The 28000-nt window shown below is 40.0% G+C and overlaps 1 protein-coding gene across 1 annotated transcript; it reads left to right on the top strand.

Moving 5' to 3' along the window:
- Positions 1–27517, top strand: cspg4ba (chondroitin sulfate proteoglycan 4ba). The gene is made up of 10 exons (XM_079687608.1): positions 1–256; positions 4108–4271; positions 6551–10123; positions 11331–11804; positions 12324–12500; positions 18298–18496; positions 19600–19731; positions 22367–22539; positions 22938–23121; positions 23769–27517. Exons 1-10 carry the CDS (start codon positions 130–132, stop codon positions 25820–25822), a joined length of 7257 nt encoding a protein of 2418 aa, XP_079543734.1. The 5' UTR covers positions 1–129; the 3' UTR covers positions 25823–27517.
- Positions 27518–28000: the final 483 nt, after the last annotated feature.

Raw genomic sequence — 28000 nt, 5'->3', positions numbered from 1 at the left:
ACCTACGTCGGTGTCAGTTAGTTCAGTGCAGGGTCTGCTGCTGCACAGATTCAACACGCACAACTATTGTGTTTAAAGGTACTGAAGCGTGATCCAGTGAAAAACAGGCCTGTAAATATGTAACCGTACATGTCCGGTAACAGTCGTGTTTCCACCGGGAGAAGAAAGATGGACTCTGTTGTGAAAAACACCCAGAAGAAGTTGTGGCTCCGCGGTCTGCTTTGGTGTTCGCTCCTGCTCGAGCTGGCGTCGGGAGGTAACAACTTTTCGACTTTTTTTTCAATGAAAACAAATGAAAGATAAACTAAAATGGTGGCTCTTTTGATTCCGAATTGTTAATACTGACGCCATAAGATGCTATTAGTTACCAAAGACGAATTTCTTCCAGGTGTTTGTAGTTTACAGAGGAAATTGTTTCACCCTGAAAGCGACTTAAGATTTTCAAGGTGATAACTACCATCTTCAATGGTCATAACGAATTGAAAAAAACAGCTCCTACTTCGTTTGGATGGATGGGATTTCCTTCATGAGTAGGCTGCAGCACTATTTCTGTATCATCATGAGCATGCATCTAAAAGTAGGCTGTAGTGTCACCTTACACAGGATTGTTAAATGTTTTCTGTACGTGATTTTGAGTTGCTGTAGTGGTTCACAGGTCCTTATTAATGTTAACCTCAACAGAAGTGAATACATTGTGAATGGGGTCTGGGTGGTTGATGTTTGGCTGCAATGTTCATCCAAACGAGTTATTATAGTAGCCAGCAGAAATGGGACTGTGATGCCTGTAGAACAATAGGACTGTGGCAATAATGGCACAATTAAATAAATAAATAAAACAATGGACAGCTGCTTTGAGAGATCTTAAGGGAAAAATATGTTTTAAATGAGTCACAGCTTCAGATGTACATTGTTTACATCTATGAGGGTATTCATTAGCCTCTGGTTGATGTGATTCCATGCTTGTGTCATCTAAATTCAATGTTCATCCAGGCTCGGCCCCTGGGGGTGATCAGGAATTATTTCATTGTGACTCATTCTCACCATATCCTTCATTGAAAAAATAACTACAGTGTAGCCATTTGTTTTACTTCAATGGATTTCAGAATATGTGTATACCCTTAGTATTATGAAACTAGCCTTTGCTGAAAACAGCCACGTCACATGCTTTGACCATGCATCATCAACTGAGTGGCATGATGACAGTCAACTAAAAAACAGAGAGGCACTTCAGTCAAGTTGCATCTCTGATCTGTTGTATAAACTAAGCACACAGGCAGTGTCAAGCACTGGTCTCCCCCCTCAAATTAACTGCAAGCGGGTGTTCACTAAAAGGTCACTGGCTTTGTTGTTGAAAAAAAGGTTTGTGAAATCTCACCAAAAAATGTCCTTGACCCACAGAAACCGCCCCTGCAGACATGCAGATTACAGAACAACCACAGTCAGGTGTAGACAGCTATGTTCATGAGTGCGTGGGTATTGTTCTCGAGTAATATCCATATTACATATCCATAGCCTTTGACTATGTCATTTAGGCCACATTTGAAATGTGTCTTCCATTTGTATACAGCTTTCAAAGAATCCAGTAAACCGTGGGTTTTGTTTTAACCAAACATGACGTTCAATCATGTGACTTTAACATCACAGAGATGACACGAAAATACAATTGAGCATGCATGTCCCCTTGTGAATTTAAGGGAAAACTGTCATTGCAGTTTTTCGAAAATGCTTCCTCCCTGTTAAGTACAAAGATCCAGTCAGACGAATGAACATGACGTTTAAATGAGAAATGACAACAAATTCCGTGCGTCTGACTTGGGGTCAGAGTGAAGAGTGATGCTGTGTGCCTTTGGAAAATCAATTTGTTTATTTCCAGCTGTATTTAACAATTGCTAAAGGCACAATACATTAGACTGGTCAGTTGAGGGCTGTTTATTAAAATTAAACAAAAATCACGGAAAACTGCTATTTTTGTATCTATAAATAAATATCTATTGATGCAAATACATTGGTCTTAAGATCTTTAGAGGAAACATTTTCAAGCTTGTGTGGCCTTTATTTGATTTCCCTGCCGAGGTCTTACATACTCTATATTTGAATTGGTACTAAACGTGTTATTTTTTTGTGAATTTCACTGGAAAAGAGGCTAGCTTCTTAAAATGGAAGAAAGCTGTCTGACTACAAATATATTTAAATGGGTTAAATACATGATTGACTTTTGATGAAAATACAGGCACATGTTTTTAGTTTTTTTATAATAACGTTAAAGAGTTAAAGGCCTGACAACTGCTAGTTGATTAATGTATTAGTCAATTAATAGAAAATTTCTATTTTTGATAATTAATTAACCAACCAAGTCCCTTCTCAAGCTAAATCTATTCAGAGAAAAGATAGACTTGAAGAGATGAAATAACATGTTGAATAAGAAAACTTGATATTTGCATGTAAAATGATGTTATAAATGATCTTAATTTGCCCAAATAAGATATGGAATTGTCTCTTCAATGTTAAAACTGACTGTTTTTCTGTCTAGAAAAGAAAAGCAGATTACAAAGATGGGTAAGAAAGGTATCTTAAATACACCAAAACAGAAATATATTTTGTAAATATGGGTGATGCACAAAGACTGAATTGAATTCAGGCAATTACTAAGAGAAAACCCAGGGGATGAAGTGTAACATGTATGTTGGGCTTAAGCATTTATTCTCTTTTCTTTGCTTATTAGGTGTATTTTTCTTTGCTGTTAATTAAAAATATTTGATAGTAAAAGTATTTGAAGTAACATGTTACTTTGATTTTGTTTTTCATCCCTCTGCAACCAGCCCCTGTTGATGGCTGACTGTGTATCAATGTGGCTAAAGGGCAAATGTTCATGCTTAACTGCTTTAATTGAGTTAATTTGTACTGCACAGTTAATAATACGGATTGGATTTGCAAAGAACCCATTAGTGCATTGACTCTTTTCAGGAATAACGACAATGCATTAACTCACATTAACTCTATATAGCCTTTGGTGTGAGTCACTCTGGCACATTAGCAGCACTACAGTCCTGCCCTGGGTCATGATTCACAGACCAATCAAACGTGCAATAGACATGTTTGTTCACACGGGAGAAGATGTTTGTTAGCCTTTTGAATATGCGTGGGAGCTCTGGAGCTCATTAAAAAACTGAACTGGTGGTGCCTGGGCATGAAGGCTTGGATGAGAAAGCTTCAGAGTGTGTTAGGCCAGATTACAGGGTGATGTGAGATGGCTGGGAGGTGAGGTAGAAGAAACAGCTGGGACCGTCCGTCACGTTGTTTCTGGAACATGAGGCCACGGACAATGTGGAAACGTCAGAGCCTTTCATGTTCAGGTTGAAGGTTCCTGTCAGGGCAGGGCAGGCCCAAACATGTCCGACTCCCTCCAAGCTCACCTCCACATCCTTTGCCTCAGTTTGTTAGCTCCTGTTGTGGCGTTAAAGTCAAAATAATACTCTTAAAATTCAGTTATGTGATTCCTACGTTTTCGGACACTTTGTGGATTTTCTCTTAAAAATACAGACTTTCAGAGATAGAAACCTGCAATTTTTTCTCAATGCACAGGCTGGAGTTTTGTTCCATCCTTAAGGTGGTGATTATTCTACATGTAAGTGCTTCATAATTGCACATTTGTTGGACTTGAATGCATGTAAGTCATCATGGTATAAACAAAGCAGGCCCACCAGGAAGGCTCAGCTCAGCAGAGGATCTAACAAGCATCCTTTTAAATCTGGTGAGGTATAATTTGTGCGTGTGAGTGTGCGTTATGAAGCCCTGTGTTTATATATGTGTGTGTTTTCCATGTAAACAGGCTCTGCTCCAGAGTTAAAGAACAACCAGAATGATAATTAGCTGACTTTTACATCTAAATGTCACATGTTGCCTTTATTAGGACCACTATGCTTGACTTCCTCAGCTTGCTACTTTACTCTCTGATGCAGTTCTCTTTCATACTCGGAGTGTATAGCCTTGATTTAACAGGCTGCAAAAGAGAGTGAACACCACATTTGGATACATATGTTCTCCCTCTTGTCTCTGTTTGTTTTTGAAATACCCCTCTATACCCCTCTCTGATGTCTCTTTCTACAGCTTCCTTCTACGGTGACGGCTTTGTACAGCTCAAGGCAACAGAGTCGTCCGACCATAACACGCTTCGCATTCGCTTTCGAACCTCCAGTACCAACGGCCTGCTGTTTCTCGCCGCCGGCCAGAACGACTACTTTCTACTAGAGCTCCATGCTGGTCGCCTGCAGGTGGGTACATCCATGGCCTGAGCACATGAGCATATGTGTTCATGCATACATGAGCACCCACATGCACACACGCATATATGTAAAGGAATACAATACACACTGACATCTGTGCTTGACCACATGCACGCGTCGAGAAAGACACACACTGAAGACCGTAAGCTATGGCTCCGTCACAGTTGACAGTGTCAGTCACTCCATAAAGTAACACAAGAAGATAAGCCTGCATAGTGCGAGCTGAATGTTAGCTCCATACCAGTCACTTGTCACAGTGGAAACTAGGAGATTATGAAAGCAGCACATCTGTGTGTGATCATTATGCTATTGTACTTTTTATGTCAGCCATATGATTTATGACTTGATCCCAGTGCAACACACATTTGCCTCCCAACAATTGAATAATTTACTTCTGTATTTATGCACATGCTTGCTTTCTGGTGCTATAAATAACTAACACAATGTTATATATGGCTGCCTGCAACTAATTATTATTTTGACAATGATACATTTTTATGAGTGAATTAGTCCATGAAATGTCAACAATTTTTGGAAAAATGTCATAAAGCCCAAAGAGACACATTTAAATGTCATGTTTTGTCTCTTTATACAACATTATAAACAATATTAGTGTAAAGAGGCCATTCTTTACTTAATAATAATAATAATAATAATAATAATAATAATAATGCATTCCATTTCTAAGCGCTTTTTCAGGTGCTCAAAGACAGTGGTGATAAAAAGGGAATAAAATAAAAAAATATTAAAACAGCAACACAACATAATTCACACATTAAAAGCCAGTCTGAAGAGGTGTGTTTTTTTGGTCCAGTCCTTTTGTTATTAACATTGTCACCTGCTCAAATACTGTTCTTATGTACAGACATAAATGAGTCTGCTTAGTGCTTTTTATTCACTCAAAAGAGATGCCACTGAAATGATAATAATTGTATTATTATTTAATTTTATTATATGTTTCTCACTATTTCTCAAGGCAATTATTTCATAGATTAATAAGCTTGTTAAATTCAAGCGAAACTGTGTGTCAGTATTACAAAAAAAATGGAATCTTGCGCTTTATCCAAATAAATAAACATGACATTTAATACACGTTTGCCAAGTCGGGTGAACTATTTTTAGCCTACAAGACAAACCCTGCTTGGAGGATTTATCAGTGAAATACATTTGTCACCTGGAGACTGTTTCTAAAGCATCCAGTAAGCTGCTCTGCAAATCAACATAAAGAATAGATAAACATACTGAAGAAAACCTTTTTAATATGCAAACACATACATGGGAAACTCAGTCTTTCCTGAGATATGAATTCTAGCTTTGTGCATCAAACTTGAGAACATCTATTTCTGTTAGAGTTTTGCTACCGGCAATAAATCACACTGACAACTGTGTTGCAGTGTTGTACTTCAGTGAGCACGAGGAGTGAACTGCTCTTCTCTGTTCCTTAAACTAGCACAGGTCACCAAATCATTTTACGTTCAATCGCACAAGTTATCCTCAGGCTTGGGGTCTCATTCCATGTGAATCAGACTTGAGCGCCTCTCCCTGGAAAACCCTTGCCTGAATAGCAGGGACCCAACAGCCAGCATGTCTTGACAAGCATGTCATCTCAATGCAGCATTAGTTGGAGATGGTGACATGATGCTCAGCGGACATAGCTGAAGGAAAATAAATAATAGCTCTCTTCCTGTTTTAAATCACAGACAACGCTCACTGAAATAACAACCGGTGTCTCCTTTTCCAGGTGTCACAGTGTCTACAGTTCATATTTAATTATTATAAGTCATAGGTTATATCTAATGATATCAATATTATTTTTAACATACATGTATTTTTATAATCATACTTCACAGTAGCAAACTGTAAATTACAGTGATGTTGAAATGTATGTCATCATAATAATGCTGAATATTTAAAGCATCATTAAAGTATTAGCAATTCAACTGAAGTAGTTTTGAATGTTGACCGAGTTTAACTTCAATCCATTCAAACGTTCTCTGGACATTTTGCTCAAAACCTTAATTGTTAACATCAAGAGGACCTTTGAAGAAAAGTTAAGGGGTAACCAAAGCAATTAATCTAATAATGATTAAATCGATGTGGACCAACTATTCAACAATGCCATTCGTAAATGCATGTTGCAAGGATTATAGCAATGAATGTGTATTCTAAAATGATAAATGGATTATTCTTTAGATCAGTATGTGAATTTACCTTTTGACACAATGTAATTAATTAAAAATCCTTTTTTTTTTTTGTTCTTCTCTTAGCTGAAGCTTGACCTCGGATCAGGGGAGCTACAGTTACAGTCAGAGAAAGGCACCCAGCTCAACGACCTGGCCTGGCACTCCGTGGAGGTTCGCCATGTGCAGAACAACGTAACCCTGACTGTGGACAAGAACTCTCAAACTGGTTTTAAGATTCCAGCCTCCAATCATAATCTCGACATTTCGGATGGGCTGTTTGTCGGAGGCTCAGGAGGCCTGGACAAAATGTACCTACCCAGAGACCAGATTGGCTTCCGAGGCTGCATGGACGAGGTGGTCTTCAATAAACATGACTTGTTGTCATCACTGAGGCCATATACCGGATTCAAGAATGTCCATGAGGTTTCTTTAGGCTGTAGTCCCCAGTTCTTTGCCACAGAGGAGGACCCTATCAGTTTCTTCAGCTCCAGGGCTTACATCTCTCTTCCAACCTGGAACACCCGGCAGGAAGCAGTTTTTGAGTGTGTCGTGCACACTTCAGCCAAAGAGGGAATTATCCTGTACAGTTCAGCCAGAGAGGGAGACTTCCTGGCTGTGGAGATTCAGGAAGGTTTGCCAGTGGCCATTGTTGGGAAAGGTGGAACCAAAACCGAGCTTCGATCACTTACATCAATTTATGACAGGAAATGGCATACTTTGAAGTTGCATTTCAGATCCGAAAGCCTCGAGCTTACTGTTGATGGAGAGATGGTGAAAAGCAGCATTAGCTCCCAGTCAAAGAGGCTTCAGCTTAAAGGTTCTCTTTTCGTTGGAGGTATTGATGACGGCACCAGATCAGAGGCCAGAAAGGTGGGGCTTGTCTCTGTGTCTGGTAAGCGTGTCAGAGGAGGTTCCTTTAAAGGATGTCTGAAGAACATTGAAGTCAACAGAGTGAAAACAGGTCTTTCCAATGCTGTAGTCACCAAGGATATCTCAGTTGGTTGTGAGCCAGAGACAGAACATGAACCATCAACCACTGTGAGTCCAACAAGTGCTGCAGGATCTCTTTTTCACTTGGTAACCCCAAGACCATCGCTTCAAACTTCCACCCTTGCAAAGGGCTTGGACAGAAAGTATGGCTCAAACTTTGTGCAGTTCAAAAACCTTGTGGTCCCTGAAGGTGGTCGAGCATCCCTCGAGGCCAAACACATCAAGGTGCTCTTAGACTTCAAGAAGCTTGGCATTCGACAGTCTCAGATTGTGTTCCAAATTCGGGAGCAACCAATTCGGGGTCAGATAAGGCTTGATGTCGACCAGGACCAAGAGAAGAACACCTTTAGTATGTTGGACCTTTGGCATGGAAGAGTGATGTATATCCATGGAGGCTCCGAGGAACCAGGTGATTTCTTCATGTTTTCAATTTATTCAAGTAGTAGAAAGCAAGTTCCTGATTATCTGAAGGGCAACCAATTGTACCGTTACAATATTACTATGACACCTACCAACGATGCACCGGAATTGAGTCTCCCTGAAGGTAATCTCTTTGTGCTGTTGGAGAACTCAAAGAAACGCCTCACCACTGATGTTCTGAGGGCCACAGACATTGACAGCAACTACACCAACCTTGTCTTTTCTGTGCTTGGAAACCTGAATGTTGATGCAGGATATTTGGAGATTGAAAACAACCCAGGCAAGTCAGTGCCCTCATTCTCATATCTAGACTTGGAGGCAGAGAAGGTGTTCTATGTTCACACAGGAATTCGAAACTCAAGAATAGTCCTTAGAGTTAGCGATGGGGAAAAAGTTAGCAATACTGTGGTTTTAAGGGTCATGGCTGTAGCACTGGAGTATAAGATTGCCAACAACACAGGCCTTGAGATCATTCAAGGAGAGTCAGCTATACTTGGTTTAAAACAGCTGGCTGTGCAAACAAATGCTATAAAACAAATAGTTGACATCCGATATGATATAATTGAACCCCCTCAGTATGGAGAACTCCAGAGGCTTCACTCAAGCGGTGAATGGAGGCAGACTGACTCATTTTCTCAAAGACTTCTTGAAAAAGGGCGACTAAGGTATGTTAGCACTTTTCAAGAAGTCCAGACGTCCAACGTGACCGATTACTTTAAGAACAAAGTTCATGTTGCTGCAAGGGCAACCACTGAAATACTTTTTCCAATCACGGTGAAGTGGGTGAAGTACCACCTGGTGAGGAATGTTATAATGGATATGGATAAAGTTAGAAAAGTGACACTGGACTCAGACAATCTTTTTGCCACTGCGGAAGGTGTGGTACTCTCAGAGGATGACCTCTATTTTCGGATTCTCACCACACCGAAGAAAGGGAAGCTCCTGCTCGACACCACTATCTTGACCAAGAACTCAACCTTTAGCCAAGGAGATGTAACTGATCAAAAAGTACATTACGAGCTGGTTGACAGGCCTTATGAAGACACAAGTGACAGGTTCAAGTTTCAGCTGGTTTCCAAACATGCTGAGTCACAAAACTATGACTTTCGGTTTACTATTAAAGCTGATGTCAACAGCGTGTTTATGAGAAATGATGGACTCTCACTTAGCGAGGGAGAAAGCAAACTTATTAGAAAAGATGCTCTGTTTGCAGAGACTTTGAGTACAAAGGATATGTTCTACACAGTAATAAGCAGCCCAAAACATGGGAAGCTATCCCGTATTACTCGATCAAATTCCAATGCTAGCTACGACAACATCTTAACCTTCAGTAATCAGGATATATTGGAGGAACGGATAATGTACATCCATGATGATAGTGAATCAACTCAAGATGATTTCACTTTTATAGCCTCCACCAGCCAAGAATTTAAATCCTCAATCACAGAAGATGAATTTGGTTCCAAAGAAGGATTGTTTAACATATCAATTCAGCTAGTTAATGACCAAAAGCCGGTACGTGTTATTGATAAAGTTTTCCTAGTAGTAAAGAATGGACAGAAGTTACTCACTATAGATGATTTGCGTTATCATGATGCAGACTCTGACTTTGATGATGGCCAGTTGATTTACACTCGACGTGGAATCCCGATGGGAGATCTAGTGCTCGTTAATGACACCTCTCACCGGCTGTTCCAGTTCCGACAGAAGGATTTGGAAGACAAACGAGTGTTGTTTATTCACAAAGGTGTAAACATGGGCAGATTTGTGCTCTTTGTCTCCGATGGAAAACACTTTGTATCGAGTCTTTTAGACATCAGTGCACAGGACGCTTTCTTGAAAGTTGGCAACAATACTGGCCTAATGGTTCAGAAGGGCCAGTCGGTAACCTTTTCCACCAGTAATTTCAGTATTGTTTCAAATTTGGATATCAGAGATGACCAGGAGGTCGTCTTCAAGTTGGATGAGGCCCCCAAGTATGGAGGACTTTATCGCAATGAAACAGAAGTGGAGTTATTCTCACTGTCTGACTTCAAGAATGGGATAATGTCCTATCGGCACAATGACATCAAACATGTTGCCGAGTTTTTCAACTTAACAGTGAAGGCAAAAGGTCTTGAACTCGCAGTGAGGATCAATGTGAAAGTGTACCTAGAAAGTCATCAAAGGCCACCCATTGTGCTGCATCACAACATCCTACTGGTGGAAGAGGGGAAACCAGTGAAGATTAGCGAAGCCAAATTAGAGGTGAGTGTTCCATTAAAGATAAAGAGACTTTTGATCATCAATTTATAATGTGGTACATTAATATGTAGCAAATTTAAAAGCTAATACCAATAGGCGCGTTCACACCAAGTACTTTTCCCACAAAGGTTCCTGAGAACTCTTTAGTTCTCATGAACTAAGTACATATCGCGTTCACACCGGAAATTAGTTCCTGGGGGTGGATTAGGCAAATGAAGCCGCTGACGTCACTTCTTCTGATTTGGGTTTACTGGCAGGCCGCAAACAACTTCACGGCGTATACTGCCGCCCAAAATCCCCGGCCGGAAGTCCCCGGAGTTAGGGACTGGCTTCAGTAGAAGCTGCTAGGACTCACTCCCAGCAGCCTTCCGAGTAAACGGCCAGAACGCCGACATCTCCTCATCTCCACCGCTCCCATGTTTTATTTTGTGTTGTCATAAGTTAGTCTCTCTGCATTTCTGCGCTGGGCTAATGCTAATGCTAATGATGCAATGCGAGGATAATAAAATGGCGGCTTCACAAATGTTTTTGGGAGTTTGACGGGGCGTGGTTTGCATTCCGCCCAGCCAATCAGACAGGAAAATGTTTCTCCCACGAAAGTCCCTGCTCTCTAGCAGGGACTGAAAAGGGGGTAAAAATGGTTCTCTAGAACTAATTTAGTTCCTGGGACTTTTTGGTGTGAACGCAACTAAATCGTAGTTCTCAGGAACCTTTGTGGGAAAAGTACTTGGTGTGAACGCGCCTATAGTTATTCTACTCATGGCAAGTTGGACTTTTTAATTACGTTTTTTAAAGTTATTTTTGTTCAGTGGTCACTAAACCTCTTCTTTAAAGACGTGACATAATGTAATGCTAATAATAGTATGCATAGGATCTGAGCACAATGTTTCATTTATAATGTTGTAGCTTATTCTAAAAATAAAACATTATAACAACCTTCTTGTGGTGTTGTTTTGGTGTCATAATTAAACATGGTTTCTGTCATGATCTAAACTATAATACAAAAAAACATATTTCATTAATATTACAATAAAAGAGCAGTATGTACTGCTTTGGTTTTCAGGGCTTCTTAAAAACTCAAAACATAAGGCTTACCAGTCTTTGTTCTCAAATGATGCCAAGTTACATTTAGAGGAAAATAGAAATTAAACCTTACTGACGCACAGAACATTTTCAATGTAACCTGGGAATATGTTTTCTAATGCTGCAGGTCACTCACGAAGACAACCTGCCATCTGAGATTGTATTCAAAGTCAAGCTAGCCCCATCTCATGGCTTTATCCGGCGTTTTACCGATGCGGAGGAGCGCTACATCGGAACCAAACAGTCCCCTGTCAGGACGTTTACCCAAGAGGACATTAACAGCGGGAACATCCAGTACATGCAGGCGGAGCCCAACAAAATGAACGACACTTTCATCCTCGATGCTACCAACGGAGTGACTGATGTCAACGGCATTAGGATGTCTATTGACATCATCCCACGCCTCATCCCAGTTCAAGTCTTCAATTTCACGCTGAACGAGGGCGCCTCCAAGGCTCTCACTGAAGATGTGCTCAAAGTCACCAACAGACACTTTTCTGGAAACAACTTCCTGTATAGTTTGACTGAGCCCCCGCAGCACGGTCACATTGAGCACTCTCGACATACCGGTGTGGCCATAACCTCTTTCACCAGGAGGCAGGTGAGACACTCCTATTTTGTGTAGTGGTATATTTTTCATGCCCTCAACACAAAACACAAAGAGGTCATTTTTTTGTTGCCATTTTACAGGCATAGAATAATTTATTGGAGAGGGTGTTTTCTCGAAAAATGTAAATATCATTTCATTTGAAGGCTTCATTCATGTATAAATATTGTTGTATTTATTATGGTTGCACTACTAAAGCAACAAGGCTCATGACTACAGGTTTATCTATAATGTCTATAACCTAAATCATCCATATTTAAATAACCAAATTAAAATGAGGATAAAATGGCACTACTCTGGTTATCTCTCGGCCTTGCTCCTGTCGGGTTTGTGCTCCTAATTAATTAGTAAAATTGTCAAATGCATTGAGTTGTTTCGTTCCTATAGCCTATGTATGTGCTGACATGGACTAATAGTATTGGCCTGAGAGTCTTTAATCATTATTGTGTTATTTACTGGTTTTGCAGTTCTATTCTTGTGTGCTCCCTAATCATTTTCATTATCTTTAACTAGGTGGAACAGGAATTCATTTACTACGTTCACGACAGCAGTGAAACCTTAGCTGACAACTTCACTGTGATGGCCAACGACCCGGGCCTGAGGAAGCAGAGTGCGGCCCAGACGGTGCATATCCAGGTTTCAGCTGTCAACGACGAGCCTCCTGTTATAACAGCCAACAGGGTCCTCAGGGTGAGTCGCCACTGCTGCTCTATATTTAAACTCAGATCTGGCAGCATAACTTTGAGACAATGCTCATGTGGGCAGTGTTGCACGTTACCATGGCTGGCTGGCTGGATTAGGGGAACTATGTCTGCTATGCGGAGAAGGGTCCAGAGGGGCAGGCTGCACAGAACAGACTTTTACATACATTTGGAGCTGTATGTTTTTGTTAGGAAAGCATGTTTTTGTCTCTAAGGTGTTCAAATGTTGCTTGTCTTCAAATGAAACACTACTAATTAGTGGTTTGATTGCCGGCAATGCTGCTTCAGTGAATTGAAGTGGCTTTCTTTTTATACATATAATGCGTTGATTACACATTGTTTCAAAGGCTTCTTATGAATACAAAATTGTTTATATGAAAGGAAAATAACTCTCAGGCATTACATGACAGAAGGTCTTGCTGCAGAAAAATGTGTCGCTTGAATTTTGTCAATTTCACAGGCATCCTTGTTGAGTGAGAGTGATGGCATGGGCTGGAAATAGAAAGGATTGTCACCACGTCTCCCCAGTTCAGACCAGTTTCCTCAATTTCAAATCACTCTTTAATATGAGCTTAGTCAAAGTAACCCTGCTGCTGTTTGTGGAAAGCTCTTCTACTCACAATCCCTGTCATTTGGGAAAGTAAAGTAGGATGAAGTTGATGTGTTTAGTCGAATTTGCCGAGCAGACCTGACTTTTAGTCGGGAGGAGTCCAGCTGGAAAGTATAGGTCTCTATTGTCTGTGCAGCTTTGCCCTAAATGCCTCAAATTCTTCTGGGATCCTGCAGACTCACAGAATAGTGATTTCTAAAATTCCCAGCACTAAAGAACTTCAGTTCAATTAAAAAGGTCATTAATTAGAAACCCGAAGAATATTTTTGAAAATGAGCTGTTTATTATATTTGGTGGTTACTGATAAACAAGTCTGCACATATTGATGACAGGTTGCAATTAAATGTACTCATTAGATATGATTTGATTTTATCTTAATGTTGTCCACAAGGTGGCTCTCTGCCACTGCTCAAGATAAATTTATACTGTGGAACATATGGAGAGCTTTTCCTACACTCACCTTTTATTAATTCCCAAATAATATTTCAAAAGTTATAGTTTTGATGTTCATATATTTAAAAGTAATGTGACAGCGATTTTCTTTACATGTTATATAAGATTGCACATGCTTAACTGTGAGATCAAATAAAAATCTGCTGCTCAAAAACTAAAACTACAGACACAACCATAATCAAATCATTTCTGGGTTAAACGACGAAAGATTGTCATGCCAAGAAAGATCTTAAGTTATCCTTTTTGTAATGCAGAATGAACCACTACAAATGTTTTGTAGTTGTGGCGGTACAATAATTTATGACCTTTGACTTATTGTTGTCTGTGGTGGTTTGCTTCGATGGATATACATTTTTTTTTTTAACTGTTCCGGTTTTAAAGTTCATTTAATTCAGTTTTGTATTTATCTTAATTGACATCCTTACATCAAGAGAAGGCTTCAGACCAAGTAACATGTGATTGGAATCAGTCTATTTAAATAATTTCATTTTTAGATTTATTCATGTTATGTTGAGCAGGTTGGATAAAACCACCAATCTAACAGTTCAACAAATAAACATCAAAACATTCGAGGCTATGCAGTGACGGAGACACACAGGAATTATTTTAAAGAAGATCAAAGATGAAAGCGTGGTGAAGTTTGTTTTGCTGAAACCTGACTGTCATCTCCATCACTAACGCTACCTGCTGAGCATGACAAGCAGCAGACATCTTGTCATGTTTGAGGGATTGATCTTGTCTCCAAGGGGCTCTTGGTGCAAATTGATCTCATGTGTCTTTTCTTTGAATTTGTTGAGTCACACTGATGTTCCCCAGACGGATCCCGCTGTGACTTCCTGTTAAAGGGGGATTATTGGAGGAGTAGATGAACACACACTCACAAGTCTTCTCATATGGGAACTCTTCATGCTGTGGGAGTGGTGTGATGTGTGTGGCGTCCCCATGTGGTGGGTGAGTGTGTGGGTTTGCAGGTGCTTATTAAAAAAGTACCCCGTGCTTCTGTTCCAGTAAGTAACACTTACAGCGTAAGTGAGAGGCCAGCTCACTTCTAGTTACACCTGAGTCTTTCATTTTGTCCTTTTAGCATAATGTTAGGGCCATTTAAACTCCACTGTCCCCCACTATTTTGAGTTTAAAAAAAGGTAAAACCTGTCCTCAGATTCTCTCACACTTGTGAGAGGCTCTACATTCTTGTAGCATTTTTTGTTGCCGTCATTACTCCTCTCGCTGCGTTGCCCAATTCTGCATTTTGTGATCACTGACCTTTATCACGTAAACTAACATTCAGAGAGCAGCAGTGGAAACTTGCGAAGTAAAACACTTGTTAGTTCCTGTTTGAAGAGAGATGTTACTGTGCTCACACAGTTTATAAATAATACACTTAATATCTGGTGGCTGACAACACACAACAGAAAAACAGCCTAAAAAGGACACCCACTATTGAAAAAAGGACCGTCTAATGCAGGGGTGGCCAACCAGTCAGAGGTTAAGAGCCACATTTTTTCTATGTTACTGCAAAGAGCCACATCAAACACACAGTCACTGATACCCCTTGTTTCAGTTTTTTGTTTTCTGGAGACAAGATTTCAACCACGTCACTGATGCATTTTTGTGGCATTGGGATATTTCTTTTTTAAATCCTCTGGAGCAGAAAGAGGAGCTGTGGATTATTGTTATTGATTAATGCATCAGTGTTTCTTAGGGTCAAAAACACTAAACTCACAACTTAAAATGAAAGCGTTTAGTTTATTTAATAAAAGAGCACATTTTCAATGTGAAAAGTGACAGTAGTTATAGATTATTTGCAATTTGGCGCTATATATATATTCAAAAAAATTATATATATATGTTTTTTTAAACACCTTGAATTTCAGGGGGGCGCGGGGCTCCGTTGGCGGAGCGCAGCGCCCCTCCAAGACAATGGTAGGGGAAACACTGGATAGTGTTTAATCAGCGATAGGTTTTCCCCCCCTCAAAGGTGATTGGTTCTCTGCATCGCAGGTATTATTGTGATTGGTTCTTGGGCCACATCAAAATTAGACGCGCTGTCATCCTCTCATACTGACACCTGACACCACACATACACACGTAGGGAGAGCCGGGACAAAAGTAACACGGGACGAAAGTAACGGAGTGATTTTATCCGAGCCCAAACAACTTTGACCGGCCAAATTACGTCAGAAGGATCAGCATTCAATACTTAACAGACCTACTAAATATCAGGTTTAACTGTCAAGAGTAGTGTTGTCACGATACCAACATTTTGGTTTCGATACCGATACCAAGTCAAGAATTGCGATTCCGATTCTTTTTCGATACTTTTCTTAAAAAAGGGAAACAGTCTTAAATGTAATTATTGTGCTTTATTTCACACCAGAACCATAACCATAACACAAACTTTTAAACAATGAGAACAATAAATAAAAATAAATGACAAGAATTCCTATTAAATAAAATTAATACATTTCTTACAGACAGGCCTTGTGGTGTCCGTAGGCTTGCCCTAACTTTCAGAGATATAGCTAAAATACATCAAATTTCGCTTCTGGCGTCTTTTTTGTCAACAAGCCGAGGCGCAGCGGCAGTTGCACTCCCACTTGCAGCCATGCTTCTCGTTTTCTCACATGCTCTGGCAGCTAGCGCGTGCACGAGAGAGGGGAGGGACTTAGAGCGTGCTGGAGAGGGGAGGGACTCCAGGCACGGCTGCAGTGCAGGGATTGGAAGCAGAGCGCTCAACACACACGGCTCTTATTAAAACGGCGCTTTCTCACCGGAGTACTTTCCCCCATCATTCTTAAAGTACCGATACTAATGAAACGGAGGAATCGTAACGTTTTTAACGGCAGGGTATCGCGGTATACCTTTCAAGTATCGGTACACCGTGCAACACTAGTCAGGAGTCAGTGTCTCTCCCCCAAACTCACACATATAAAATTCGATATGAACTGAAGAGCCGCATGAAACCAGGCAAAGAGCCGCATGCGGCTCGAGAGCCGCGGGTTGGCCACCCCTGGTCTAATGATACTGTATATAGGGATACAATCCAGTCCTTGAGCTCCAATCGGTGTGGTTTTTGAGACCAAACATTAACATGTATTTAAGATGCTATAATAGATGTAGATGGGTGACGTGAAAGATACCCCATTTTATTGACAGCCTTTAGACTCACATCCCTGAGGTTCCCCTCAACTCTACACAACATGGGTGTCGTATTGCCATACTGATATTCTGTACAAACTGTGAAGTCCACTGAGACAAATGTAATATTTGTGATATTGGGCTATATAAATAAACATTGATTGATTGAACATCATTGTTTTTGTTTTTAAGCCCACAACTTTACGGTTTTGGCTTACCTATCAACATTGTTTCCAGCCACAGCAGGCAGCTGTTTTGAGCCAAAAACTACAAAATCTCACTATTCACCATCTCACTCAGGATTCAACGGAGACTAATACATAGTTCAAAGGATATTGAATCACATTCACCAGAATAACTCAAAATCAGAGATAATGCTGCCTTGTATCTGCTAAATGTGTTATTTTCTTTCAGTGTTAACTGGTTCCCATTACCCTTAGTGACCAAAAATAAGAAAAAGTGCTTTTCATACCAACTAATATGACATTCAAAATGAATAACACTAATTTAGACCTATATATGCATACTATAGTATGTAATCATAGATTTGAAGCATGCATTGTTCAACAATACTATGTGGCCTTGTGTCACGACTTAATAAGATAACTGAAAATAATGGCACTATTGTGAATGTTATTAGAATAACCTTTTTCTACTATGACAAGTCAAAAGCTATCGAGAAATCAGATTACCATATTTTCATGATTTCCTTTGAATTTCCTCAGTAATTACAGTGGAGTCATAACTTGTGTGAGGGACAATGACATGTTATGTCATAGTTTCCGGCCCGGAGAATAGAGACTCGTGCTTTGTTGTCAAGTGTCTGCGCGCTTCAGTCGTTTTGTGCTCTGTGTGTCAATGAGCTCCTCTGTTGCTTCGTGTTAGCTCTAGACTTTTGAATTTTCATGGAAGCAGGATCTTAACTGTGCCTCACCAACACTGCAGCACACCCAACTCTGTTCTACAGTGTGCACCGCTATATTTAGTCCTGAGATGGCCCTTATTCGAATGATGTTGTTGAACAGGACTCGAGTGATATTCTTCCATTGGTTGTTATTGTCTCACCGTATTTAGATGCCTCATCAGGAGATTATTTTGATGGCAGTTCTGCTTGGTTTAATGCTGTACTGCACAGTTGGAAAATGACGAGAGACAAGAAAAGGAGAGAGAAACATGTGAAATAGCCTTGGAGCTGGACTCACACCCACAGCATCCTGGGTTCATTGTATGTGGTGATGAATGAGGACGTCATTCATCATCAGAGCTGTTAACGTTGGCCTTCTATTGTCATGATTCCTTTCAATGGCATTATATCTGAGCAGAATGTAGGTGTTACATAAATGTGCATTTAAAAAAACTGAGGTACATGAGTAATGATCCTGTTCTGTCATAAATAATGCAGGTCTTTTGTCCCAATGTTGGGAAAAATATGACAGTATTTCATAACGTCCATCAAAATAAATGTCAAACTGGCAGATGTTGTTATCTTGACCCCACATCCTGTCAGACAAAATGTTTCCCCGGAGGTCTATATTTTCACAGAGATTAAAGGTGACACCTGTGTACCTGTCCATCTTGTGTCCAGGTTTGGGTGTCCTCGGTGATGGAGATCAGGCCGGAGGATCTGAGAGCGCAAGACCGGGACTCCCCCCCCGAGGAGCTGCACTTCATGGTGATCCCCCCCAGCAACGGTCACCTGGCCCTGAAGAGCGCCCCCATGAAGGCCCTGCTCAACTTCACCCAGGCTCACATCGATCAGGGGCAGCTGCTGTTTGTTCACAAAGGTGCAATCTGTTTTCTATGACCTACTGAAGAATTACCACCACACAGGGCTGGAGAAGAAACATTTGTAATCAGAGATAACAGGAATTGCATTTTACATTTACAGATAGCATAACAACTGACAACATAAGTGAAAGAGGTTTTACAGGAGGGGTCAGGAAGCTGTAGACTTATATAATGGGTCTCTCCCCAAATTAAAAATTACAAAACCTATATTAAAAACAGGTTTTTGTGTGTGTTGTTTTTTCTGACAACAGTCTCGAAGAGGAAAATCCCATTTGCCAAATACGGGCGATACATTCAGTAGATCTGTATTTGTTAATTTACTGATATCATATTGTCATTCTTTGGTACAAATGAATGATTCAAACAAATGGTATTGAAAACAAACAATAAGATGTATTTGATATTTTTGTTTAGTTTATGTGAGGTTCTGATGTCATGAAAGTTGAAAAATGGAACATGGTATTGAGCATCAGCCATACTGTAATATATATTGATAATAGAAAAGTTGTTGTACCTTTTACGTCCACTAGAAGATGCTGTTTTCAATTCTTTAAAGTTTGATATGCTTTACATTTCACAACTCACATTGAAGCATAGTCATCTGCAAGAACAATTGTATTTTTGATTTCTTGCAACACTAATACAGACAAAAATAGTCTGGGAACTCAGTTTGATGTTATCAGTCTCAGATCGGGTTTCTGCTTACTGTTCTGATTCCTATCCACTTCTTTCTTTCTGTACTTGTCCCAACAGGAAATGTAGCAATCACATCGTGTGTAAGAGACTTACCCTAGCCAATATGTTGAATAATGCATTTATTTTTTAAACACACCTACACAATTATTAACAAATGTTTAGTTCAGCATATCTATTCCATTGTTGACTAAGAATAATCATGTTTAGCTTGTATTGCAGTTTTTCTTGAGAGACTAGCATTAGGAACGCTGACTTAGTGCTTTTTTTTTGCACATTTTGCAGAAACCAGACGTAGCTGATAACAAAACTAAGATGTTGTTTGTTCCTTGCAACAGTCATCCATCAACTTTCCCTCTCAGTCTTCTTAACAGCTTTTAATTGTTTTGTTTTATTGCATTTCCAGGTGCCATGTCTGGAGGATTCAACTTCCAAGTGAACGATGGTGTGAACTTCACTCCCAGGCAGATCTTCAGCATCACTGCCAGAGCCTTAGTTCTCAGCTTAGAGAACAACCGTCCAATTAAGGTGTTTCCAGGTACATCCCCCTCTGATCTGAGTAGAGCCTATTCTTTCAGGATAATGTTCAATAGTTTTAAAAACTCAAACAAATCTAACAATGTGCTAGTCTTTCTCTTTGATATTGTTCCTCTTCCCATGTACAAACCACACTTGCTTTTTAAATGATTCAAGCTCTGCCTATACTTTTGTATCTGTGTTTTATCCATTCTCCCAATATGAGATCACCAGATTTGTTCATGTTGAAACTAATCGGCTGCTCTCATGATGAACTGAAACCACTTATTTTTGTCCGTCCCACAGTCATCCTCTCTCAGAGGCAATTTTTAGCTGTATTGATTTCCTCTTCTCTGCTTTCATTGTTACGGCTCAGCTGGAGATTTGTGTGTGTGCGCTTTTCCTCTCATTTTGCCGTATTTAGTAGGATTTACCCTGCTTGTATGTTCTACAGTCTTAGCTCAGAATCCCTTCAGTTAAATAATTCAGCACCTTTCCATCTGTCATTACTTTACACTAATACCAGACTTGTGAATCCTCAGACATTGCTTCATGTTTTGATATACACTTTGCTACTATTAGCATGCTGGTTTTTGTCTGTGTCCATAAACGCATTTCACGATTTCCCCGAGATTTCCAGTGGTCTGGTTTGTGAATTAGAATGGAAGGGTATTGTGAAGGCAGCAAACTGCCAACTGGCACGTTCCGCTGATCTCCCCCGCCACAGGGTGAGTGGGTACTTGAAAAGCTGTGCCACTGTCTGTCTGAGGCAGCCCTGTTGGTGCTGTGTGCCAGGCGAGGCAGAAGGGGGGGGGGGGGGGCTTTAACTGACAATAAAGGGTTTTGATGGGGTGAGGGGTGACGTTAAACACTTTCACACAGTGGAGGTGAGATTAATGTTTTCCTTTCTTCTTGCAGAATCTTTAACTCTCTGTGCAAAGACTCCTCACGAAATGGTTTCATATGCCTTATGTAGCGTTTACCTGAAACCATTCATTGTGGTGTTGCCTGGAAATACCATGGCATTTCCTTCAACATCTTTTTGAATGCACAGAACTTCTTATTTTTAAGTGTTTTTCCAAATGGAGACATGAACAGATGGTAGAAGTGATCATTTTTAAATATGGGGATAACTAAGGGTGTAGATTTGGTGTCAAAAGTGTACGCCCGAGAATTTAAATCTATGTTTAACAAAGGACTTTAAGTTTCTGAAAAGTGTATGGTGCAGTAATCAATTCAGTTTATTTTCCAAAAAGAAAAGTACAAGTACAATCATGAGAAAGAGATTGACTTGTGTTCAATTGGATACAGCAGTACACTTCTCAGCAGTATTGTCTGCAGGTCTTCCTTCCTTTTAGCCTTCTTACATCCACAACAAATCACCAATACAAGTCTGCCAAGCACTTGGATGCTAATTTCTTGTAGCACAATCTTTCTAAAACCATCCTAGAAGAAAGTTTGACCATTTTCATTTATTAAGATCTTCTTTCATCTGGACTGTGGTACACAATAGTACAATAATAATGTTGAAAAGAAAGATTTTAGGAAGAAAATAAATGTGAAAAAGAATACTGTGATACCTTAATGATATTCTAATATGGATTATCACGCTCCCAAATTGCTTTATCCTTCTAATCTCTTTTCATCATTATAATTTTAAAGATATTATCCCATATGCCTCAAAAACATGACTTTTAGTTGGGGAATATTTGTGGCCTGTTGTTTGAGCACTGTGTTTGTAGGATGTTTCACACATTATTTGTCCCTCTCAAATTCCCAATGTGGCTCACTTAGACTCGCAAAGACTAAACTACAGGACTTCCTGTGAAGAAGTATTTTAATAGTGTTTGGCATTTTAATTAGATGCCTGTGAGCCTTTCTACATTGTACATCTCTATGTACTACCATCACAAAATCCTGAACAAAATATCTGACAATATAGTAAACACATCATGTGCCGATTAAGAGCAGGACAGGTTTTCATTGTGAAAAGACAAGAAAGTTGGTTTCTCCCTCTCCCTTCTTAAGAGGTTCATTTCCCATGAGAGACAGTCATGGATGGTGGGAGTGCTCACGATATGTGATGAATGAATTCACTGTGCTGAGCCCCTTTTCATCATTGCCTTTCATCGTTTATCGGCACTCTTTTTTAGGATCTTCTTAGTGGCAGCACATCTATGGAAATCTTCTGTAATTCATGTTAAGAGGAAAAAACGCTCACAGTACTCCCCGTCATCATGCACAGAAAATTACTCTTTTTACTTTTTCCCCAAGTGGAAGATTTCCGTGCCTTCAAGGAGCTGATCCACTTTTAATTTCTTGTTTGGATTTTATATAACAGCCTGCACTGCAGTTGGACCATTGTGTAAAAGCCTGTGATGTCTGCAGTGCCGCTTTAATTTGACACTTCAAAGGGCTCCCATCGGTCTATTCCAGTGCGTTTCTTTGCATAATGTGGTGTCAAAAAGATGTGAAACGCTTCCAGAGGGGAAAACTTGCAACATTTGATGCAGCAACAGATCTTAACAGCGTGGTGACAGCTAAACTGAACACCAGACAAATACAGCTAATTTTCTTGACAGATATAGTTTGATGATCAATTATATAAGCCAACTCACCAGCATTACTCTTGATTTAATTTCACGTCTCTTCCACAGGCTCTTCAACTGCAATCACCAATGAGGACTTACAAGCAGTGACCAATGATATTAGCAACACCTCAACCCGCATCATTACATTCAGTGTGATTCGGCAGCCTAAACTTGGGCGTCTGGTGACGAGGCAACCTGACAATTCAACAGTGGATATTTCCACTTTCACACAAGACATGGTGAGTGAAGAACTGGAGATTTTCATGGAATGAATAATAGATAGTCTGCATCCTCATTCAATAAATGTACTTTGCACTTCTTTAGCTGAATGGACCATGTACTGTAAGGCTTTTATGCAATCAATTATTGCTGATGGTTTTGTTCTGACACAGTTAAAGCTGTGAAGCTCTGTGCACTTTATTTACTGCTGAGCATCTCAGATTTAAATTAATAATGGGCTCTATACAAACTTTACATCTTTCAGAACGGTGATTTAGGCTACTGAACTGTTCTGACAGTTGATCGAGCCATTAGTTCACTTTAAGGATGGCTAATCTGCATGTTGTGCAAATATGTTGATGTGAATTGATTTTGGATCGTGGTTTCTCTGAAAGATCTGTGGTGGCTTTTACTCTAGGTGGACAGGAAAGAAGTCGTGTTCATTCAAACCCCCATCGAGTCAGTGGGCTGGGAAGCCATGGACTCCATGACCTTCTCTGTGGCATCATTGCCTACAACTCTGGACAGCCAGACCTTCAAAATGGACATTTCCTATGAGAATACCGGACCTGAACACAGCACAGTCTTGCTCGCAAACAAAGGTATGAAGAACAGTATAGCAAGAGCTGATAAGATGATAGGAATAATATTATTTTAAAAGAAACATATGATATATGAAAGGTTAATGGATTGTCAAAGGTATTACAATTCCCACTGATGGTAATATTAAAGGTGCATACTTATTTTCCTGCTAATCCATCCAGTAGTTGATGAGATATTTCAATGAAAATGACAAATATTGAGTTTGAAATGGCGCTAGTGGTAAAGTCATGAGATGCCCGAAGCCAGTAGGCTTTATCTACTGGCTACCACAAATGTCTTCCTTTTTGATTTAATAGCAGAAATACTTCAGTCTGGAACAAATTGGTGGACCCATCAGCTCACCAAGAACATATTGGCGCACACTCTGAAACTACAAGCCAAAAACGACATGTCAACACTAGAAACAGCATACAAAAGCATTGTTTTCAGTGAACTAAAACACTGTTTGGACAAAAGGCCAAAATGGCATAGAAAAAACAATGTTTACAAAAATACCTGTTTAGCCATCAACTGCCATTTAATCTCCCATCCCTAGAGAAGAATGGCTAGATTTTTTTTTTACTATGCTCTTGTGTTTGTTTTTACTTTAAAACATCTAACACTGTTGTCCTTGGTGATAAGTGTTATTCGTTTTGCTTGGTGCTAGGTGCTGAGGTAACTGAAGGGGAGAGTGTCATCATCGATGAATCCAAGCTGGATGCCTCTAACCTGATGTCCAAGCTGCCGACACCTCAGCGGAGCTCCCATGAGGTCTGGTTCCAGGTGACCTCTCTGCCTGAGCATGGTGTCATAGTGGTAGGAGAGCGAAACCTCACCAAAGAGAAACCTAACTTCTCCCAGTTCATCGTTAACAAATACGGCATTACCTACAAGCACGACAACTCAGAGACAACTCATGATTCTTTTGTATTCAGTACATGGTTAAATCCTAAGGGGAAAACTGCTCAGCGTCCTCAAGATGACATTGATATCGTTGAGGAGTATTTTAACATCACTATCACACCTGTGAACGATCAGCCACCTTTGCTAAAAACCAAAGCTCCAAGTCTGAAGGTGGTACAAGGAGATACGGTTGCCCTCAGGCCTGAGAACCTCAAAGTTGAAGATTTGGACAATCCTCCCGGTGATATAAAGTTCTCTGTGATTAGCAAGCCAAACAATGGCTACCTAGCTCTTGGAGGACATTTGAATGAGTCGGTTGAGACCTTCACTCAAGCCCAAATCAACAATGGAAGTGTCTATTTCATCCATGATGGAAGCTCAGTGTCAGGGGTGTTCTACTTCAGTGTGACGGATGGCCATCATAAACCAATATATAAACTCTTTAACCTAGAAGTGACGGAAATCACAATTTCTCTAGTAAACTACACTGGATTGACACTTGAGCAAGGCAAGACTTCAGTATCCCTGACCCAACACAACCTTGCTGCTGAGACCAATGGGAGAAACTTCACCATACACTACCAGATTACAAAGCCTCCACATTTTGGCAAGCTTTTGAAGGACAACCAAGAGGTGACAACGTTTGAACAGGAGGATCTACAGACTGGAAGGTTGTCCTACCACATGATCTCCCTATCCTCTGCAGAGGATAGCTTTGTATTCACTGCCTTCACTTCAGAGGCAAATTTGACCAATCAAGTATTTAACATAACAGTCAGACCTTTAATCCAGGTTGGCAAAGGTTTTAGCATTCCAAATGGTATTGCTGTCAAACTCAACGCTGGCTTTCTTAATGCCTCTGAATTGGCTAATATCAGTAATAGTGACCCTACATTTGAAATTATTTCCCATCCTAAGTATGGGAAGGTTGTTTGGACAAAACCTAAAATGTCCAAGAAAGCTGTACCGGCTGAGTCCTTCACCTTTCAGGAGGTGATGCAGGAGATGGTAGCCTTGCAGCTGAATGCAAACATGACGGGAGTTCAAGAGCTAAATGACTCACTGGTGTTCGTACTGAAAGCTGATAACGTCCAACCTGCTAAAGGCGAGTTCCATTTTACAGTTGTGCCATATGATGCAGCACTTTTTTCAACCACAAAGAGTCCCGTTCCAACCACATCATCTGTTCCTCGGACTCCAATCCACACTTCCAGAAATGGGACTGCTTCGCCCGTCCTGTCGACAGCTTTCCTCTCCACCCAGCAAACAAGCAAAAACCAGCAAAAGGTCAAGGCACGCAACCGATGGGGAAACTCCAACAGAACTAGCATATTTAGCACGACTCTTGGCAAGCCCGCGCAGGGAACAGAGGACTTCCCGTTTAGGAACACACCTGTACGCGTAGAGTCCTACCCTCAAAAAACCTCCAGTCCGCTCCTGGTCATCTTACCGCTGCTGGCACTTCTGCTGCTTATAATCATCTTCGTAGTCTTGGTTGTCTTTCTTCGACACCACAGGCATCGGAGAACTTCCTCATCAAAAGAGACCGCTTCCACTGATGTTCCAAGCAGTCAGTCCTACCATGGTCAACCCCAGAGGAGCCCAACAGTTCCCACGGTGACTGTCACTCCATTAAACCCCAGCTGCCCAAATAGCCCCTTGTTTGATCGCTTATTGACGACAAATCAGGGCTCGGCGTATAACACTGTTGATTCTAACATACTTTTAAGTTATTGGAAGAACGGTTCCCCTGCATCGTCTTCCGAAATGATTAGAACCACCACTCCCACTCTGCAGATGAATCAGTACTGGGTATGAGCTTTTACTAGCCGACTGGAAACTATATCCTCTGCAAAATACTGTTACTTGTTTTGACAACAAAAAGTGGTTGTGTGCTCAAATAGGGTGGCAATAAATTGTCTTCAAGCTGCATTAATTAATCTTTTTTTCTATTCATACCAAAACAAATTGGCATCTTGTTTAAGGTGTTACTTGTAGTAACAAACCTTACATTTCCAACTGTTCAGCTTCATGGAGCCTTTTAGCTTCTTTTAGCTTGTTGTTAGCAAGTAAAGACCAAGATTGCTTTGTCTGAGAGTTGATATGGGCTAATCCAAAAGGTCCCAATATGGCCATAATGAAGCACTCTTGGCTAGATGCATAATTAGGACTTTTTCTGATAACGGTTTAAAAAAAGAACTAAAACAAAAGACCAACAACTGTATGTCAAGCTTGTGCTAGCTTGTTTTGAGGTGCTCTACCCCCTAGTGGCCCCAAAATGATTGGTGCAGCTTTAAGTAAGGATAAAACAGATACCCTTTTATTGAGTCTCAGTGGTTTACAACCACTGCTGTATATTGAGTTGGAGGGACAGAATTTGTTCAGCATTGAACATTTATAAAGTGATCATCATTGTGGTCAATTGTAACCTGTGTTTGGTAATCACTCACATTGTTATCTGGTCCTCATGCACGATGAAATCTCTTCCATTATGGGTTATTATGATCATCAGAGTGGAAGGTGGTGCTAGTAGCAGCTTGAAACTGTGAATTACTAAGACTGACACTGGCACAAAGTCGAAGCATTTCAATTGATTGTGCATATTTTATATTGTTGTTGTGTATTATATATCATAGTATATAAACTTTTTTAACTCAGGTATTTTGTTAAGTCCTTTACTCCATGTTACCTTTAATGAGGGTTGCATGTTTTGTCAATCACTGAGATCTTTGTTTAACATTACAGGGTTTCAATATGATAAAAGACAGTTTTGTCACAAATGGCTGAATACTGAAATGAGACATTGAAATGGTTTGTTTGGTACAACTATTAAAACGTTTTTAATAGCGTAAACAAATCCCACTGCTTAAAATATTAGCACTGTTTTTCAGTTTTTTTAATCATACTTATTATTGTATTATTTAAATAAGTGTGTACAAAAAAATCAACGCCCTGACCTTAAGGATGACACAAATCTACACTGTAATTTACCCGATTTCACTTCAGTGATTACAATTTTTATTTTAAGTTCATTATGTAATATATCTACAACAACCTACTGTTGAATAGTTTGGTGGTTCCACATAATTTTCAGGACATCAAGCAGCTTATCCTTAAACAGACAGGCACAAGAAGTGCATTTTTTTAAATACTGACAGTCCTTTCGTGAAAATAATTACAAATCCTTGAGATGTTCTTTGACTGAATATAGTGCTGGTATGTATACTAATGATTTACCTCTGATAAGCCTGTTCCTTGACATAATCTACTTTAAGCCTTGGTGGTTTTACACTGTAATGATGTAGCTGCTGTAAATGAAACATACTGCTCTGACAGGTCCTGGCAAGCTAAGGGAGATGAGAAAACTACTGAAATATGTTATGAAATAATTTTGTACTGAAGAGAAGTGTCTATCCAGTGTATTCCAGTCTCATCTGAATGATGTAACCTGATGTGTATAAGAAGTGTCATATTTATTTATACCATGTTTTTAATAAACCACTATCACATTTGTGTGAGGAATCAGTTTATGCTTCCGTACAGTAGCATAATCATAGTTTGTGTGTGCGTCTAAAACCGGTGCAGACTATTACAGGATTCATTAGTGTCCACATGTTCCCTTTTTTCTTGTACTGAGTTTTTGTCAACCTGTTCCCCTCCTCTCAATGATACTTTTCCTGTTGCAACAAAAGACACACTGCTCCAGAGGACCAATAACAAAAAAGATTGTCATCATCACTTCTTCTAGTTTCCTGCAATTACTTTAATTGTAGTTTTTTCACACCCGAAAACAAAAACATCTGGAGGAATTTGTCACATGATCCACAGTCAGGTGTTGTGTGTTTTCCAACTCATTGCTAAGAATCTGAGTGAATACCCAGAAGTTAATAATGTAATGTGATTTGGAAAAGCACAAGGATCTTTTTCTGTAGCTGAAGCTGCTGTGAGTCACTCCACATGACTAATGGAATCACGCGGAGAAATCCATGGCTTGTC

The sequence above is a fragment of the Notothenia rossii genome, assembly GCF_949606895.1.
Source record: "Notothenia rossii genome assembly, chromosome: 6".
Lineage (NCBI taxonomy): Eukaryota > Metazoa > Chordata > Actinopteri > Perciformes > Nototheniidae > Notothenia > Notothenia rossii.
This window is presented reverse-complemented; position numbering and strand designations above follow the sequence as displayed.